Source organism: Poromitra crassiceps, assembly GCF_964638095.1.
Source record: "Poromitra crassiceps genome assembly, chromosome: 12".
Classification (NCBI taxonomy): domain Eukaryota; kingdom Metazoa; phylum Chordata; class Actinopteri; order Beryciformes; family Melamphaidae; genus Poromitra; species Poromitra crassiceps.
Genome location: NC_139632.1, coordinates 37,180,940 through 37,196,804, shown reverse-complemented (window position 1 = coordinate 37,196,804; position 15,865 = coordinate 37,180,940). Strand labels below are relative to the sequence as shown.

At 45.3% G+C, this 15,865-nt stretch overlaps 1 protein-coding gene across 1 annotated transcript in view; it reads right to left on the bottom strand.

Moving 5' to 3' along the window:
• Nucleotides 1-15,865, bottom strand: part of ptprfa (protein tyrosine phosphatase receptor type Fa) — a 292,771-nt gene that overhangs the window by 128,329 nt on the left and 148,577 nt on the right. Inside the window, exons 8-11 of the mRNA XM_083648251.1 lie at nt 11,051-11,364; nt 10,379-10,646; nt 7,095-7,231; nt 6,283-6,427 (exon numbers count right to left, since the gene is read on the bottom strand). Coding sequence (XP_083504377.1) covers nt 6,283-6,427; nt 7,095-7,231; nt 10,379-10,646; nt 11,051-11,364 — 864 coding nt within the window. The remainder of the gene's footprint in view (nt 1-6,282; nt 6,428-7,094; nt 7,232-10,378; nt 10,647-11,050; nt 11,365-15,865) is intronic.

Genomic DNA, 15,865 nt, shown 5'->3' with positions numbered 1-15,865 from the left:
TCAGCGAGCTGTGTGCCGCGTTTCACATGACAAACTATCATTATGAAGCAGCGTGACAATGGTAATATGTGTTCTGTGTGTGCAACAGTCTGTTTGTGTTGACTTGCTCTTACATCATATTATGTGCTGTATGTATCTACTCAGTGCCTTTATTAGCCTATTTGTCAAAATGTACAATGTGCAATGGCCAATGATTCGTTACGCACTGGCAGCAGAAAATTAATATATCACGCAGTGCTGGTGTGCACGTGAGCACTGCCTTAGCATCCAGATGTGATGCTTTAGGGACACATGACCAGCCGACCAGTAAAAGTATAACGTTGCGAGGCAGCTGGATTCGCGCGAACGAGATCATGATCAAGCGAGAAATCCATCTTGCCACACTCCAATCTATTGGTTTTGGTTTGAATCCAAATCTAGTGGTTCGGACCAATCAGCGTCCGAGGATGGACTGGAGGAGGCGGTTGAAGTTAGCTTGCGATAGCTGGTGATAGACAGATGGTTCATCCAATCACCTGCCAAGGATCTTTTGAAAGTGAAAGTGCCCTGCCCTTTGTAACCGTTTTCCAAGATCGAGTTCCCAGACGGTTCTGTGAAACAAACCGTGTGGCAGCATTAGGTTAGTAAAAGTAAGCCCTCACAAAAAAGGCCTTAGGATTGCCATTTGTCTCTATTTGTACCTTAATTTTGTAATTATAGGTCCCACGAACTCCATTGGCACATGCAAAAAAAAAAAGAGAGTATAATTAAGACTACACGAGTGATTAACTTTTGCATACTTGAAACTTGAGATTTACAATGACACAGTTCTGTGAACTAGATAATCCATCCCATGCTACTAGCATGACTGTGTTCCAGTAGTCTCAGTACACAGGCATGACTGTGTTCCAGTAGTCTCAGTACACAGGCATGATCTGTGCTCCAGTAGTCTCAGTACACAGGCATGAGCTGTGTTCCAGTAGTCTCAGTACACAGACATGACTGTGTTCCAGTAGTCTCAGTACACAGGCATGACTGTGTTCCAGTAGTCTCAGTACACAGACATGATCTGTGTTCCAGTAGTCTCAGTACACAGGCATGATCTGTGTTCCACTAGTCTCAGTACACAGGCATGACTGTGTTCCAGTAGTCTCAGTACACAGACATGATCTGTGTTCCAGTAGTCTCAGTACACAGGCATGATCTGTGTTCCACTAGTCTCAGTACACAGGCATGACTGTGTTCCAGTAGTCTCAGTACACAGGCATGACTGTGTTCCAGTAGTCTCAGTACACAGGCATGATCTGTGTTCCAGTAGTCTCAGTACACAGGCATGACTGTGTTCCAGTAGTCTCAGTACACAGACATGATCTGTGTTCCAGTAGTCTCAGTACACAGACATGATCTGTGTTCCAGTAGTCTCAGTACACAGACATGATCTGTGTTCCAGTAGTCTCAGTACACAGGCATGACTGTGTTCCAGTAGTCTCAGTACACAGGCATGATCTGTGCTCCAGTAGTCTCAGTACACAGGCATGAGCTGTGTTCCAGTAGTCTCAGTACACAGACATGATCTGTGTTCCATTAGTCTCAGTACACAGACATGACTGTGTTCCACTAGTCTCAGTACACAGACATGATCTGTGTTCCAGTAGTCTCAGTACACAGGCATGATCTGTGTTCCAGTAGTCTCAGTACACAGGCATGATCTGTGTTCCAGTAGTCTCAGTACACAGACATGACTGTGTTCCACTAGTCTCAATACACAGACATGATCTGTGTTCTAGAGATGCTGCGATCCGATCATGTGATCGGATATCGGCGCGATATCAGCCAAAAGACATGGATCGGATCGGATCGGATTCCAGCGAAAATGACCGATCCAAGGCTCCGATATAAGCACTCCATTCCATGACTCCGCTCCAGGATTTCTATCCAGCATGCAGCAGCAGCAACAGCACAGAGGTCGCGTTGAGCCTAGGATGGCCAGGGCCAAAACGTCAGACACACCCGTCCTTAACCTATGTGCGATTCGAAATCACGCGTCCGCACCATATAACAACACAACCACTATTGCAATTTGCAATACATGTCCCGCAAGGTTTCTGAGATTAGGGGAAAGTCTGAGCTGGCGTTACGCTAAACCAAACGTGGGGATGAGGCAGCGGATTTGTTTTGGCGTTAACGTTAACGCTAGCTGTTGTGATGATGGCTGCATGTTAACGGGGCTAACGTTAGCTAGCTGGTTAGGCTATCTAGTTGCAGGGTAGCCCTCCACAAGCTTGTTGTGACCAAAACCCCCGCATTTAAAGCATTTCATACTCCCAGAGCTGGCGTAAACCATAGAGAACCTCATGCATTAGCCTACTCAAAATGAAACGTCCAGGGTTTGTGTCTCCAAAATCAACTAACGCTAAACGTTACATGCAAGCTAACGTAGCTAGCTGCGGAGCACTCATGATCTATAAGGAAAACGAATGCGCACATAGCCTACATAATTGTCAACATCACATACATGTATTTTCTTTAATCTAGACTACAGGCATCATTTTTCAGTCAAAAGTGAAACGACACAGATATGATGGCGTATAGTGAGGCTTTCCATGCCTCACTATAGAACTGGCCCCATGCAAAATTCAGACCGCTTATATGTTGCCGTCATGCCAATAAGAGTCTAAATGTAATTTTTTATGTTTTATCTGCAGACTAAGCAGCTAGGCTTTCGGTTCTATAAAAGCCATTATTTTTTGTATTGACTATTGAGTGATACACTTTACTAAAAAAAATATTATATCACAATAGTGATGTCAGATTTGCTTAGGTCAGAGCTATTGCTATTGCTCTATTGCAGAGCTATTAAATCATCCATCTCGCCCAGCCCTAATTTGATTGTTATGTTTTAGTTTTACATCAAATGAATTAGATGAACTAAATCGTTTACATACTATATTACCAAAGCACACACATACATATCTAACCCTAAAAATGTTTGTTGCCTGCTAGCTATCAGACAGCATAGAGAGACTTAAATATGTGCTGTATCGGTATCGGATCGAAATCGGTATCGAATCGGGTATCGAAATTTGATCGGAATCGGATCGGTTTTGAGCTAAAATATCGAAATCGGATCGGAATTGAAAAATCTCGATCGCAGCATCTCTACTGTGTTCCAGTAGTCTCAGTACACAGGCATGATCTGTGTTCCACTAGTCTCAGTACACAGGCATGATCTGTGTTCCACTAGTCTCAGTACACAGACATGACTGTGTTCCACTAGTCTCAGTACACAGACATGATCTGTGTTCCAGTAGTCTCAGTACACAGGCATGACTGTGTTCCAGTAGTCTCAGTACACAGGCATGACTGTGTTCCACTAGTCTCAATACACAGGCATGACTGTGTTCCACTAGTCTCAGTACACAGGCATGACTGTGTTCCAGTAGTCTCAGTACACAGACATGATCTGTGTTCCAGTAGTCTCAGTACACAGGCATGACTGTGTTCCAGTAGTCTCAGTACACAGGCATGACTGTGTTCCACTAGTCTCAGTACACAGGCATGACTGTGTTCCAGTAGTCTCAGTACACAGACATGACTGTGTTCCAGTAGTCTGAGTACACAGGCATGATCTGTGTTCCAGTAGTCTCAGTACACAGGCATGATCTGTGTTCCAGTAGTCTCAGTACACAGACATGATCTGTGTTCCAGTAGTCTCAGTACACAGGCATGATCTGTGTTCCAGTAGTCTCAGTACACAGACATGATCTGTGTTCCAGTAGTCTCAGTACACAGGCATGACTGTGTTCCAGTAGTCTCAGTACACAGGCATGACTGTGTTCCACTAGTCTCAGTACACAGGCATGACTGTGTTCCAGTAGTCTCAGTACACAGACATGATCTGTGTTCCAGTAGTCTCAGTACACAGGCATGACTGTGTTCCAGTAGTCTCAGTACACAGGCATGACTGTGTTCCACTAGTCTCAGTACACAGGCATGACTGTGTTCCAGTAGTCTCAGTACACAGACATGATCTGTGTTCCAGTAGTCTCAGTACACAGACATGATCTGTGTTCCAGTAGTCTCAGTACACAGGCATGACTGTGTTCCAGTAGTCTCAGTACACAGGCATGACTGTGTTCCACTAGTCTCAGTACACAGGCATGATCTGTGTTCCAGTAGTCTCAGTACACAGACATGATCTGTGTTCCAGTAGTCTCAGTACACAGGCATGATCTGTGTTCCAGTAGTCTCAGTACACAGGCATGACTGTGTTCCACTAGTCTCAGTACACAGGCATGACTGTGTTCCAGTAGTCTCAGTACACAGGCATGACTGTGTTCCAGTAGTCTCAGTACACAGGCATGACTGTGTTCCAGTAGTCTCAGTACACAGGCATGACTGTGTTCCAGTAGTCTCAGTACACAGACATGATCTGTGTTCCAGTAGTCTCAGTACACAGACATGATCTGTGTTCCAGTAGTCTCAGTACACACAGGCATGACTGTGTTCCAGTAGTCTCAGTACACAGGCATGACTGTGTTCCAGTAGTCTCAGTACACAGACATGATCTATGTTCCAGTAGTCTCAGTACACAGGCATGATCTGTGCTCCAGTAGTCTCAGTACACAGACATGACTGTGTTCCAGTAGTCTCAGTACACAGACATGATCTGTGTTCCAGTAGTCTCAGTACACAGACATGATCTGTGTTCCAGTAGTCTCAGTACACAGACATGACTGTGTTCCAGTAGTCTCAGTACACAGGCATGATCTGTGCTCCAGTAGTCTCAGTACACAGGCATGACTGCTTAAGAATAAGACTTTCCGCTCTCATACACTGGCTGGGTGACAATAACAAAGCTCATGGCTCATGGCTCACGGTTGGTAAGGAACAATAATGCCAGGGATCTTTGGGGCATGTGAATTTCACTCTGAACATACAGTATATCATTTTCATAAATAAATATTCATAAAGGTCAAGTTACAAGCAGGCAAAAATGTAATAATAACTGTGCAGTCTATAATCACAGCACGCCTTACTTAATGTGTCTGATAGATGCTTGTCACGGCAAGGAGCTTGAATGCGACAAAAAAAAGAATGACTTTGTTCCAGTTTGATGACAGCTGCATTGTCATTCCATAAAGCCCACTGCTGTGGTTCCCACCTCACAAGCATTTCAACGCATAATGCAAACAAACATTGAGTTTGTGCTTTCAGAGCAATGGAAAAGGAGAAACCATCCAAATAAAAACGATCAAATGAAAAGGTTGTAGCCTTGTCAAATGTAAAGCTACAGAAGCTTTACAATACAGTACATACCACAAATACCTTGCCATGCTTTCAGAGCACACACCATGGGGGAATCTTCTAGGAGTACTACTGTACCTCCAACTTTAACTGGTGAACTCCATTTAGGCACGGGAAGTTAGCACATTACTGTATCTCCTGGTTGTTGGTGTAGCCTTAAAGCAGTCCTTTTTGTAGCTACTGTAACGTTCTTAAAGAAATATACAATGTTTTTATATCATCTGGGCTGGTCAACTTAGCTGTTAAGTGGGCAGAACCTACTGTATCTTCTCTTAGTTTATATTGGCTAAGTGGGTGGTGTCTGTCACAATTGTGATGTCATCAGTGATGATGCCATCAGTGATGTCACTCGAGCAATTGTGAATCCTTCCTGGCTGAGGCAGTAAGTGGTGGCAGGACAAGTGGCGCATCATCTCCAGAGTCTCCACACTAGCGTCACTCAACATAGTGTATATTTTCATTTTCTCCGACCCTAAACAGCTAAGTTGACCAACAGGCCAATGTACCATAACACTGCATATTCCTTTAAGTAGCATAGGCCTAAATATTAGTAGGTTAAGATTTTTTTTTTTTTTTTTTTAGTAGGTTAAGACAGAGGTTCTCAAATGTTTTTCAGTCAAGGACCCCTTACAATATAGAAAATACACCGGGGACCCCCTCATTCTGATTTGTGATTTTGGGCTAAGCTTAATTGTTTCCATGGTAACATGCTTGACTTTTAAATTTATAGGTTTGTTAGATTAGAATGCAATCCATGAACCATTTTAGATTTAAAATATAAACTTGAACTATGTAGTTGAACCATGAAGCTTTTGCAACAACAAAAAAAGGTTTTATTTTTATTTTCCTGAAAACTTTTCGCGGACCCCCTGGCAAAGTGCCACGGACCCCTGGGGGTCCCCGGACCCCCATTTGAGAACCACTGGGTTAAGAAGTGTGAAATGTGTTGTGCGCTACCTGGGCTTGATTTGGGGGTTAGAAGGCTGTAGCACTTACTGGACTGGGCAGTCCTGGCCTCGATAGGCTGAGTGAAGACTCCTAAGCCCATCTCAGAGCGCGCTGCCAGGGAGAACAGGTAGAGCGTGTCTGGCTTCAGACCGTCCACAGCGTGCGAGCCTGCTGGGTTGAAGGTGACGCGTTGCTGTGGAGAGAGAAACATCGTCTCGTTCACATGCAGGACACAAACTGTCAGGTAGTCCCAGTCTCCAACAAAACAGCAATAACTTAATTCAGTGGAAATGATATGAAGTAGCCAGTGCTACAATTCGATACTATAGCTACTAAGCAACAAGCAAGTCAGAAACATATCTATTTAGATAGTACTAGAAATATCACGCGCTAATTTCTAGCTTCTCGTGCTCATTTTTAGCGCCGTGAGCTCCGCGGCCTCCACACACTTCACGCATGCACAGTTGAGCTATTGTGCCTTATTACAGCAGTGAGATTAGCTGAAACTGAAATGATTCCTGTGGAGAAATTGGATAGTTGCAACCCAGCTGGCGATTCCAACACTAGAACATTATTTTATTTTATTTATCCTTTATTTAACCAGGTAAGTCGTATTGAGATCAAAACCCCTTTTTCAAGGAAGTTCAGGGGGGAGTAGTAATACGAAAAAAGTATTGCGAATGCAGGGTATACAGTGCAGTGGAACATAATACATTTTGTCTTAGATGACATGCTACGAAAATACATCACGCAAAAATAATACATATATTCCAGATAGCAGGTTTGTAGGAGCGAAATCCATTTCAGCTTTTTCACACCAAAACACCCCGATCTGCCTCCTGTCTGTGTGCTGGTGTTACCTTGTCCCCGGCGTTGCTGGCCTCCCAGTAGAGCAGGTCAAAGTTGATGATGGGGTCCTGGACGGGCCACAGCCACGACAGCATGATGCGCGAGTCCAGCTCGGCCTCGGCCTCCAACCCAGAGGGCTGAGCCGGAACTGCAGGAGGAAGGAGAGGAAGACACAAAACAAACAGGTGAAGAGAGTGATGGAGAGCCATGGAGACAGAGACAGCAGGGCGAGAAGAAAAGGCAGATGTGCAATCTACCATTTAGCATTTGTGTGCAATCTACTCCAGCACTCACTTTATCATTCAAGTGCAATAACATGAGCACACTAGCACTTTAGCACATGCACTTTAACACCAGTCACTTTAGCGCTTGGCACCTAAAGCACTTCAACTCGTGGTCTCCCCTTTCCCTGGTTTGTCTCGTCACTTGCAGTAATACAGTAATATTATATTGTTGTTTGTCTGTTGTCTTTTTATGGTTCTGAAGTTTGTGTGGTTTTGTGGCTTGTATATATTATGTACTGTTGTTTTGTTTTGCTTATGGAGTTTATGTACAGTATACTTGTATACCGTTTGGAATTGTTGGTTTTATAACATCGCCCTGCCAAGGGACTACAGGTGGAAATTAGCCTCTGGTTATAATCTGGCATATTTACATCAAAATGTTCATCAATATGTATTGTTCCTATCTTGATTAGATCCATTAGATAGATAGATAGATAGATAGATAGATAGATAGATAGATAGATGGATAGATACATTAGATAGATATATAAATACATGCATACTGTACATAAAAACCACTACATACATTAATTTTATATATATATATTTTTTTTTTTTTCTCTTTTTTTCTTTTTTTAATTAATTTTATTTAATACATTAAAACTTTTATGAGACCTTTTTAAGACCATTATAAATGCAAGGCAAGACCTATTTCACAGTCATATTGGTAAAAAAAAGTATGAAGGTTATGAAGGACAATTGGACTTTGATGCTCCCGTCCTCCTGATGTGGAATAATACTGACCAATGGCAGCAGATATGGAAGAATACTGGCCAATGGCAGCAGATATGGAAGAATACTGACCAATGGCAGCAGATATGGAAGAATACTGGCCAATGGCAGCAGATATGGAAGAATACTGACCAATGGCAGCAGATATGGAAGAATACTGGCTAATGGCAGCAGATATGGAAGAATACTGACCAATGGCAGCAGATATGGAATAATACTGACCAATGGCAGCAGATATGGAAGAATACTGACCAATGGCAGCAGATATGGAACAATACTGACCAATGGCAGCAGATATGGAATAATACTGACCAATGGCAGCAGATATGGAATAATACTGACCAATGGCAGCAGATATGGAATAATACTGACCAATGGCAGCAGATATGGAATAATACTGACCAATGGCAGCAGGCGTTTGCTGCTGGATTTGTGTTTTTCAGACTTCCCATGCGACTCTAATGCCTTTATATCCAATGTTCCTAATCTCAGCATTTTCTCACACAAGGTGCAGCCAAGCACTAAATTGGCTGTTCTGGAGTCAGATCTGAAACGAGCAATTTAAAGTTGTTTTCCTGATTATTTCACAGCTGCAGGACCGTGTCGCAGCATTTCCGGGTTTGGTTTGAATGCGGTTGGCTCGGCTGTGGCTCGCTCTGCCTGTGTGTCCACTCTACACACACGCACACACACGCACACGCACACACACACACACACACACACACACACACACACACACACACACACACACGTACACACAACGAGGGCCCATAGCGTGTCTAGTGCACACACACAGCAGACCACTACAGTAGGAGAGCGATGCAAGCGTATACTACTAAACAATGATTTGTTTGTGTCGGATGCTCCTCTATTGCGACATCTAGTGGGCTAAAAAAATAATTAAAAAAAATCGCATGCATATATAGTGCCTTTAACCATCGATTCTTCAGTTTTTCTCTCATGAGCCGATTGCTCCCTATATGTTTAGTTACATAGCGGACGGACACATAAGAGGTGGCATTAATCACAGTGATCTAGTGGTAAATAAAAATGTGCGCATCCATTTGTGCTTTCCCCTTTCAAAGACCCTATCCTCACAGGAAATACATCCTCTTGATTGTTACTATGATTATATGATGAGTTTATGTCAAAAAGATTTATGTGAGCTGAAAAAGGTGAACTCTATTCCACCACACACACACACACACACACACACACACACACACACACACACACACACACACACACACACACACACACACACACACACACACACACACACACACACAGTACAGTAGGCTGTGCTGTGGTGAAGCACTTAAAAAAACATGAAAACAAGAACAATAAATATTATCATTTGTCCTCTATATAGCAACATGCCTTATTGGAATTGCAGGCAACCACTTTGTCCTTGAGGAAGAGGTGTGGGACCTCCTTACGGGTATTGACCATAGACTGTATATAATGTATTGACTAAAGCACTTACACGCATACAAAAAATAAAAAGCGGGGGGGAAATCAAATTTCAGATTTTTCCTCTTTTTGCTCCAAGTGAAATGTTTTATGGTCACTCATGATTCAATAGGTCACGGGTCAATCTGGGAACCCAGAGTCTATTTTTATTTGAAAAATAGACTCTGGGAAAGCCCTACCTTTTTTCCCGGTTTCCTGTACAGAGCGCCTCTCCTGCCACCGTCACTTCCTTTTCCGTGCTCCACTGTTTACAGTCTGAATAGCAACTTGCGCTGCGACAATTTCCACTGTTGTTGTGAGACGAGTCTTCTGTGCAGTGTGTTTTTGCATTAACGTTATTAGCGAATAGCCGAAACGGACGCAGAAAAGGAAGTGACGGTGGCAGGAGAGGCACTGTACAGGAAGCCGGGAACAAAGGTAGGGCTGTCCCAGAGTCTATTTTTCAAATAAAACTAGACTCTGGGTTCCCAGATTGGTCACGGGTTAGCTTGGTTCCAGCCTTAAAACTATACGTTCTATAAGGACTTTTCAATATGTCTATTGACAAAATGAATGGGGAATTCTCTTCCGGGGCTGGACGACAACACATGACTGTTGAGCCCTATTGTAATCTGTCATTGGCTGATCTTGGTTACCTGTGATGTAGGTTACCTGTGTTTTCCTGGTTTGACATGGATCAACCAAAAGCAACCAAGAGGAGCCAATAGCAAACTGCAATCGCAACAGCAGAGACGACCTCAAAACGTCTGTGTTTGGTTCCCCCTTAAAATGAAAGTGACCAAAACACACATGGGGCGTGTTCTCACCTCCCTGCTGGGTCTTGACCTGCAGCACGTCAGACGGCGGCCCGTCGCCCACCGAGGTGAAGCCCAGCACCCGCAGGCTGTAGGTGATGTCTGTGGTCAGGCCGGAGATGGTGGTGAGACGACTGTCGTCCGTGTTGTGTTTGTGCCAGGCGCTGAGGGGGGCCTCGTGCTCCGGGCTGTAGTACACCCGGTACCCTCGGATCTGCCCGTTGGGCTCCTCCGGAGGCTCCCACTGGACCAGCATGGTGCTGGAGCTCAGCATGCGGGCCTGGACGTAAGGTTGTCAAAAGTATCGATAAGTATCGATACTAAAAATGTGAAACGGATACAATGCTCATTTGCAACAGTGTTGATAGCAGCAGTGCTTTCTCATAATGAAAAATCAAACATATTACTGATTTCCCCTCCCTATCATTGGTGGGTATCTGTTGCTTCAACAAACTCAAAGTGTTCTGATAGGCTGATGACTAGAGCAGGGGTAATCTGCTGTGTTCTGATAGGCTGATGACTAGAGCAGGGGTAGTCTGCTGTGTTCCGTTTTTGATGAGTTTTATCTGGCCTAGATTATCGAGAAGTGTGCGTCTGTCCGTCCACCTGTCCTGTTTATTTGTATGCCTCTCGTGTCGTAATTTCGAAGTTAGAATATCGACAGTAGTATCGTGACAACCCTACCTGGACGTGCAGGGGAGGCGAGGAGGGCGCCTGCTCGCTGGTGCGGGTGTCCACCACGGCGCTGGGTGGCCCGCGGCCGATGTTGTTGACGGCCATGGCGCGGAACTCGTACTCGGAGAAGGGGCTCAGGCCGCCGATGCTGTATCGGGTGGTGGCGACCCCGTCGACCTCCTGGAAGCCGTTTTCGGACAGCTTGGCTCGGTACTGGATCACATAGTAGGACACCGGTTCCGGGTTGCCGGAGTCCCAGGTGAGGGTGACGCTGGTGGCGGTGGTTTCTGTCACGATGAGGGAAGTGGGCGGCTTGGGCAGGGCTGTTACAGAGCAGACAGTCACACAGAAGACAAGTCAGACAAACGAGTCTACGTCTCTCCTCCTACCTCCATCTTTTTCCCAGGCTTTCTAACATCAGGTCTGGCTGGAGGAACGCCCACTGATGCACTGAATATATGGAGCAGTTCAACGCTGCCATTCTATCTGCCAATCACTGCTCAGGAGGCTCTCATCAGACTGCTCTCATCACTGCTCAGGAGCCTCTCATCACTGTTCAGGAGCCTCTCATCACTGCTCAGGAGCCTCTCATCACTGCTCAGGAGCCTCTCATCACTGTTCAGGAGCCTCTCATCACTGCTCAAGGCTGCTCTCATCACTGCTCAGGAGGCTCTCATCACTGCTCAGGAGCCTCTCATCACTGCTCAGGAGCCTCTCATCACTGTTCAGGAGCCTCTCATCACTGCTCAGGAGGCTCTCATCACTGCTCAGGAGCCTCTCATCACTGCTCAGGAGCCTCTCATCACTGTTCAGGAGCCTCTCATCACTGTTCAGGAGCCTCTCATCACTGCTCAGGAGCCTCTCATCACTGTTCAGGAGCCTCTCATCACTGTTCAGGAGCCTCTCATCACTGCTCAAGGCTGCTCTCATCACTGCTCAGGAGGCTCTCATCACTGCTCAGGAGCCTCTCATCACTGCTCAGGAGCCTCTCATCACTGCTCAGGAGCCTCTCATCACTGCTCAGGAGCCTCTCATCACTGCTCAGGAGGCTCTCATCACTGCTCAGGAGCCTCTCATCACTGCTCAGGAGCCTCTCATCACTGCTCAGGAGCCTCTCATCACTGCTCAGGAGCCTCTCATCACTGTTCAGGAGCCTCTCATCACTGCTCAGGAGGCTCTCATCACTGCTCAGGAGGCTCTCATCACTGCTCAGGAGCCTCTCATCACTGCTCAGGAGCCTCTCATCACTGTTCAGGAGCCTCTCATCACTGTTCAGGAGCCTCTCATCACTGCTCAGGAGCCTCTCATCACTGCTCAGGAGCCTCTCATCACTGCTCAGGAGCCTCTCATCACTGCTCAGGAGCCTCTCATCACTGTTCAGGAGCCTCTCATCACTGTTCAGGAGCCTCTCATCACTGCTCAAGGCTGCTCTCATCACTGCTCAGGAGGCTCTCATCACTGCTCAGGAGCCTCTCATCACTGCTCAGGAGCCTCTCATCACTGCTCAGGACTGCTCTCATCACTGCTCAGGAGGCTCTCATCACTGCTCAGGAGCCTCTCATCACTGCTCAGGAGCCTCTCATCACTGCTCAGGAGGCTCTCATCACTGCTCAGGAGCCTCTCATCACTGCTCAGGAGCCTCTCATCACTGCTCAGGAGCCTCTCATCACTGTTCAGGAGCCTCTCATCACTGCTCAGGAGCCTCTCATCACTGCTCAGGACTGCTCTCATCACTGCTCAGGAGGCTCTCACCACTGCTCAGGAGCCTCTCATCACTGTTCAGGAGCCTCTCATCACTGCTCAGGAGGCTCTCATCACTGTTCAGGAGCCTCTCATCACTGCTCAGGAGCCTCTCATCACTGTTCAGGAGCCTCTCATCACTGCTCAGGACTGCTCTCATCACTGCTCAGGAGCCTCTCATCACTGCTCAGGAGGCTCTCATCACTGCTCAGGAGCCTCTCATCACTGCTCAGGAGCCTCTCATCACTGCTCAGGAGCCTCTCATCACTGCTCAGGACTGCTCTCATCACTGCTCAGGAGCCTCTCATCACTGCTCAGGAGGCTCTCATCACTGCTCAGGAGCCTCTCATCACTGCTCAGGAGGCTCTCATCACTGCTCAGGAGCCTCTCATCACTGCTCAGGAGCCTCTCATCACTGCTCAGGAGCCTCTCATCACTGCTCAGGACTGCTCTCATCACTGCTCAGGAGCCTCTCATCACTGCTCAGGAGGCTCTCATCACTGCTCAGGAGGCTCTCATCACTGCTCAGGAGCCTCTCATCACTGCTCAGGAGCCTCTCATCACTGCTCAGGACTGCTCTCATCACTGCTCAGGAGCCTCTCATCACTGCTCAGGACTGCTCTCATCACTGCTCAGGAGCCTCTCATCACTGCTCAGGAGGCTCTCATCACTGCTCAGGAGCCTCTCATCACTGCTCAGGAGGCTCTCATCACTGCTCAGGAGGCTCTCACCTGCGTTGGGGTGGTAGGTGAGGCATGTGTATTATGTTGCCAAACAGTTAGCTGGATGTGCTTATGGAAATCCATCTATCTCACCGGGGCTGCGCAAATCTAAAATGATATACAATCAATGCAGGCAGAAACCCCACATTACTGCTCTGAATTTCAGCCAGAAAGGACGGTAACATTTCTCTGTCTGCAGTGCACTAAAAGAAGGTGTAGATTTGGAAATTAGACCCAATACGCCATTGGTTTTCCCCCCACAAATACATGTTTTTGGTTTTAGCTTTGAAAGAATCTGAAGAAGGCCATAGGCCGAAACGTCATTTCAATAAAAAAATTTGCATATTGAGCAGTGAGTGTGCGACACTTTCTTCATCCTTTGGTTTTAGCTTTAACAGCTACACATTCACAGCTATGCTCACTGTTTTTCTCAAGTCATGTCCAACATTCTGCGTCCAATAATAATAATGTATTTCAATGAGTTGCTCTTACATGCACACAACAATCCCATAACTGGGAATAATCAGCTACTAGCAGTAATCTGATTGATGTGTTTACATGCACTTTAGTAAGTAGCAGGAACGCGCCTAAAAGTCCGTGAATCCGTGAGTGTGGACATCGAGGTTGGGCCACGCGCTGAATAAAACTGACGATTCCGCAAAAAGCTAGGTGTGTTTATCAGATTTCTCACAATCCGATAACGGCCTTTATCCGATAAAGTCTAGCAGACTATGCTGCTTACATGACGAGCTGAATAATCTGCTAACTGCATACTAATCACATACAGTAATGATGGGTTTATTAGTGTGCATGTAAACACACTCACTGTTCAAGTGAATTTCAGAAACATATTCATCCGACATAATTATGTTGTCGCCTGTGACCTCATTGAAGATTACATATCAGATAATATATGTATACTAATACTGTATATGTATATGTATACTAATAATAGATCAGAGAGAGGAGTGAATAATGTGGCAGAGATACCAGGCTGATATTTGTTGCTTTGCTCTCTGATTTGCATCAAAGCAATGGAAACATTTCTTAGAAATGAGTGTAACCAGAGCCATTTATATAGAAGAGTCGCAACATCTCCTCCATTCACTCCAATGGACCAGTTTTTTACTCTCAAGAGTTCCAGAAAGTAAGGTCCTGGATTAAGCAGCACTGTTGAGTTGCAGCAAAATGGACAGTTTGTGTTGTACTTTGATTTTTTTTTTTTTTTTTTTATCAAATTGTACATCAGCTTTATTTTAGCATTCAAAAGTAGCGCGAGACCCCTTCCTGGCTGTTCATTGGCTAATGAGTCACGCATTTTGGTCCTCCGCTGACGCCACTCTCTCTCTTTAAATTGCTCTGAGTGTAACGGATGGTGGTAAAATATGATGCAGATGTACTTTTGTGCTGGGTTGGACTCTCTGCTGTCAGTGCCGAGGTAAGAAGCGGGGCAGTGGATTCGTGCTGGGTTGGACTCTGTGCTGTCAGTGCTGAGGTAAGAAGCGGGGCAGTGGAGTGTGCAGAACAGTGGAGATGCTCACAGACTGCCATTAGAGATGAACCAATGCAACCAGAGGCTTAGCTACAAGCCTGTGTTTTGACATCTGCTTTACGCAGTGTATCCACAGCCTTCTTTCCCTTCCTTATAAGCATCTTAATCCCAACAGTCTCTGGCTGAATAACGATGCAACTTTCTCTCTCGGCGTTTCGGTTTGCAGCTTTCATAGAGGAGAATGTATTCATGCAATACTCTCATATACTGTAGATCACATCTGTTACTGTGACGCTAGCAAAACAAAAAAACAAATACTGTCACAAGCTCCTTAACTGAACTGTTGCTCCTCATATGTCCTTAGTAAGCATCGCAATACCACTGTAAGAACATTAGCACCTTATTATCAGATTAAAGAGATATAATACTGTATGTGTTAATACACGCAATCGATAATAAAAAGTCTATAATCTTCTTCTTTTTTGGGAGGAGGGGGCAACTGAATGGCTCTATGGCATGGCTCTATAACTATTATAACAAATCCATAATTCATTATAAGATGAATGTTAAGAGGTTTTCAAAGTGTGAGGCGGGCCTCCCCAGGGGGCTCCAAACCGTTTCAGTGAATGTAAGTGAAAAAATATTACATTAGTTATTACATTATTTATCAAAAGGAGATCACATAGAATGTGTGTGATTTGGTTAAGGAGATAGTTCAGAGATCCAGTTTTCCTTTCACTTTCCCACAGTCAAAAACGAATAAATGCCTTCAGACAGACTTAAAAAAAAGAAAGTACTGTATTTGGCGTACTGTGAAGTATGTTCAACGGCAATATCAGGCTATCTTGGCTAAATTGTTGAGTGTCTATG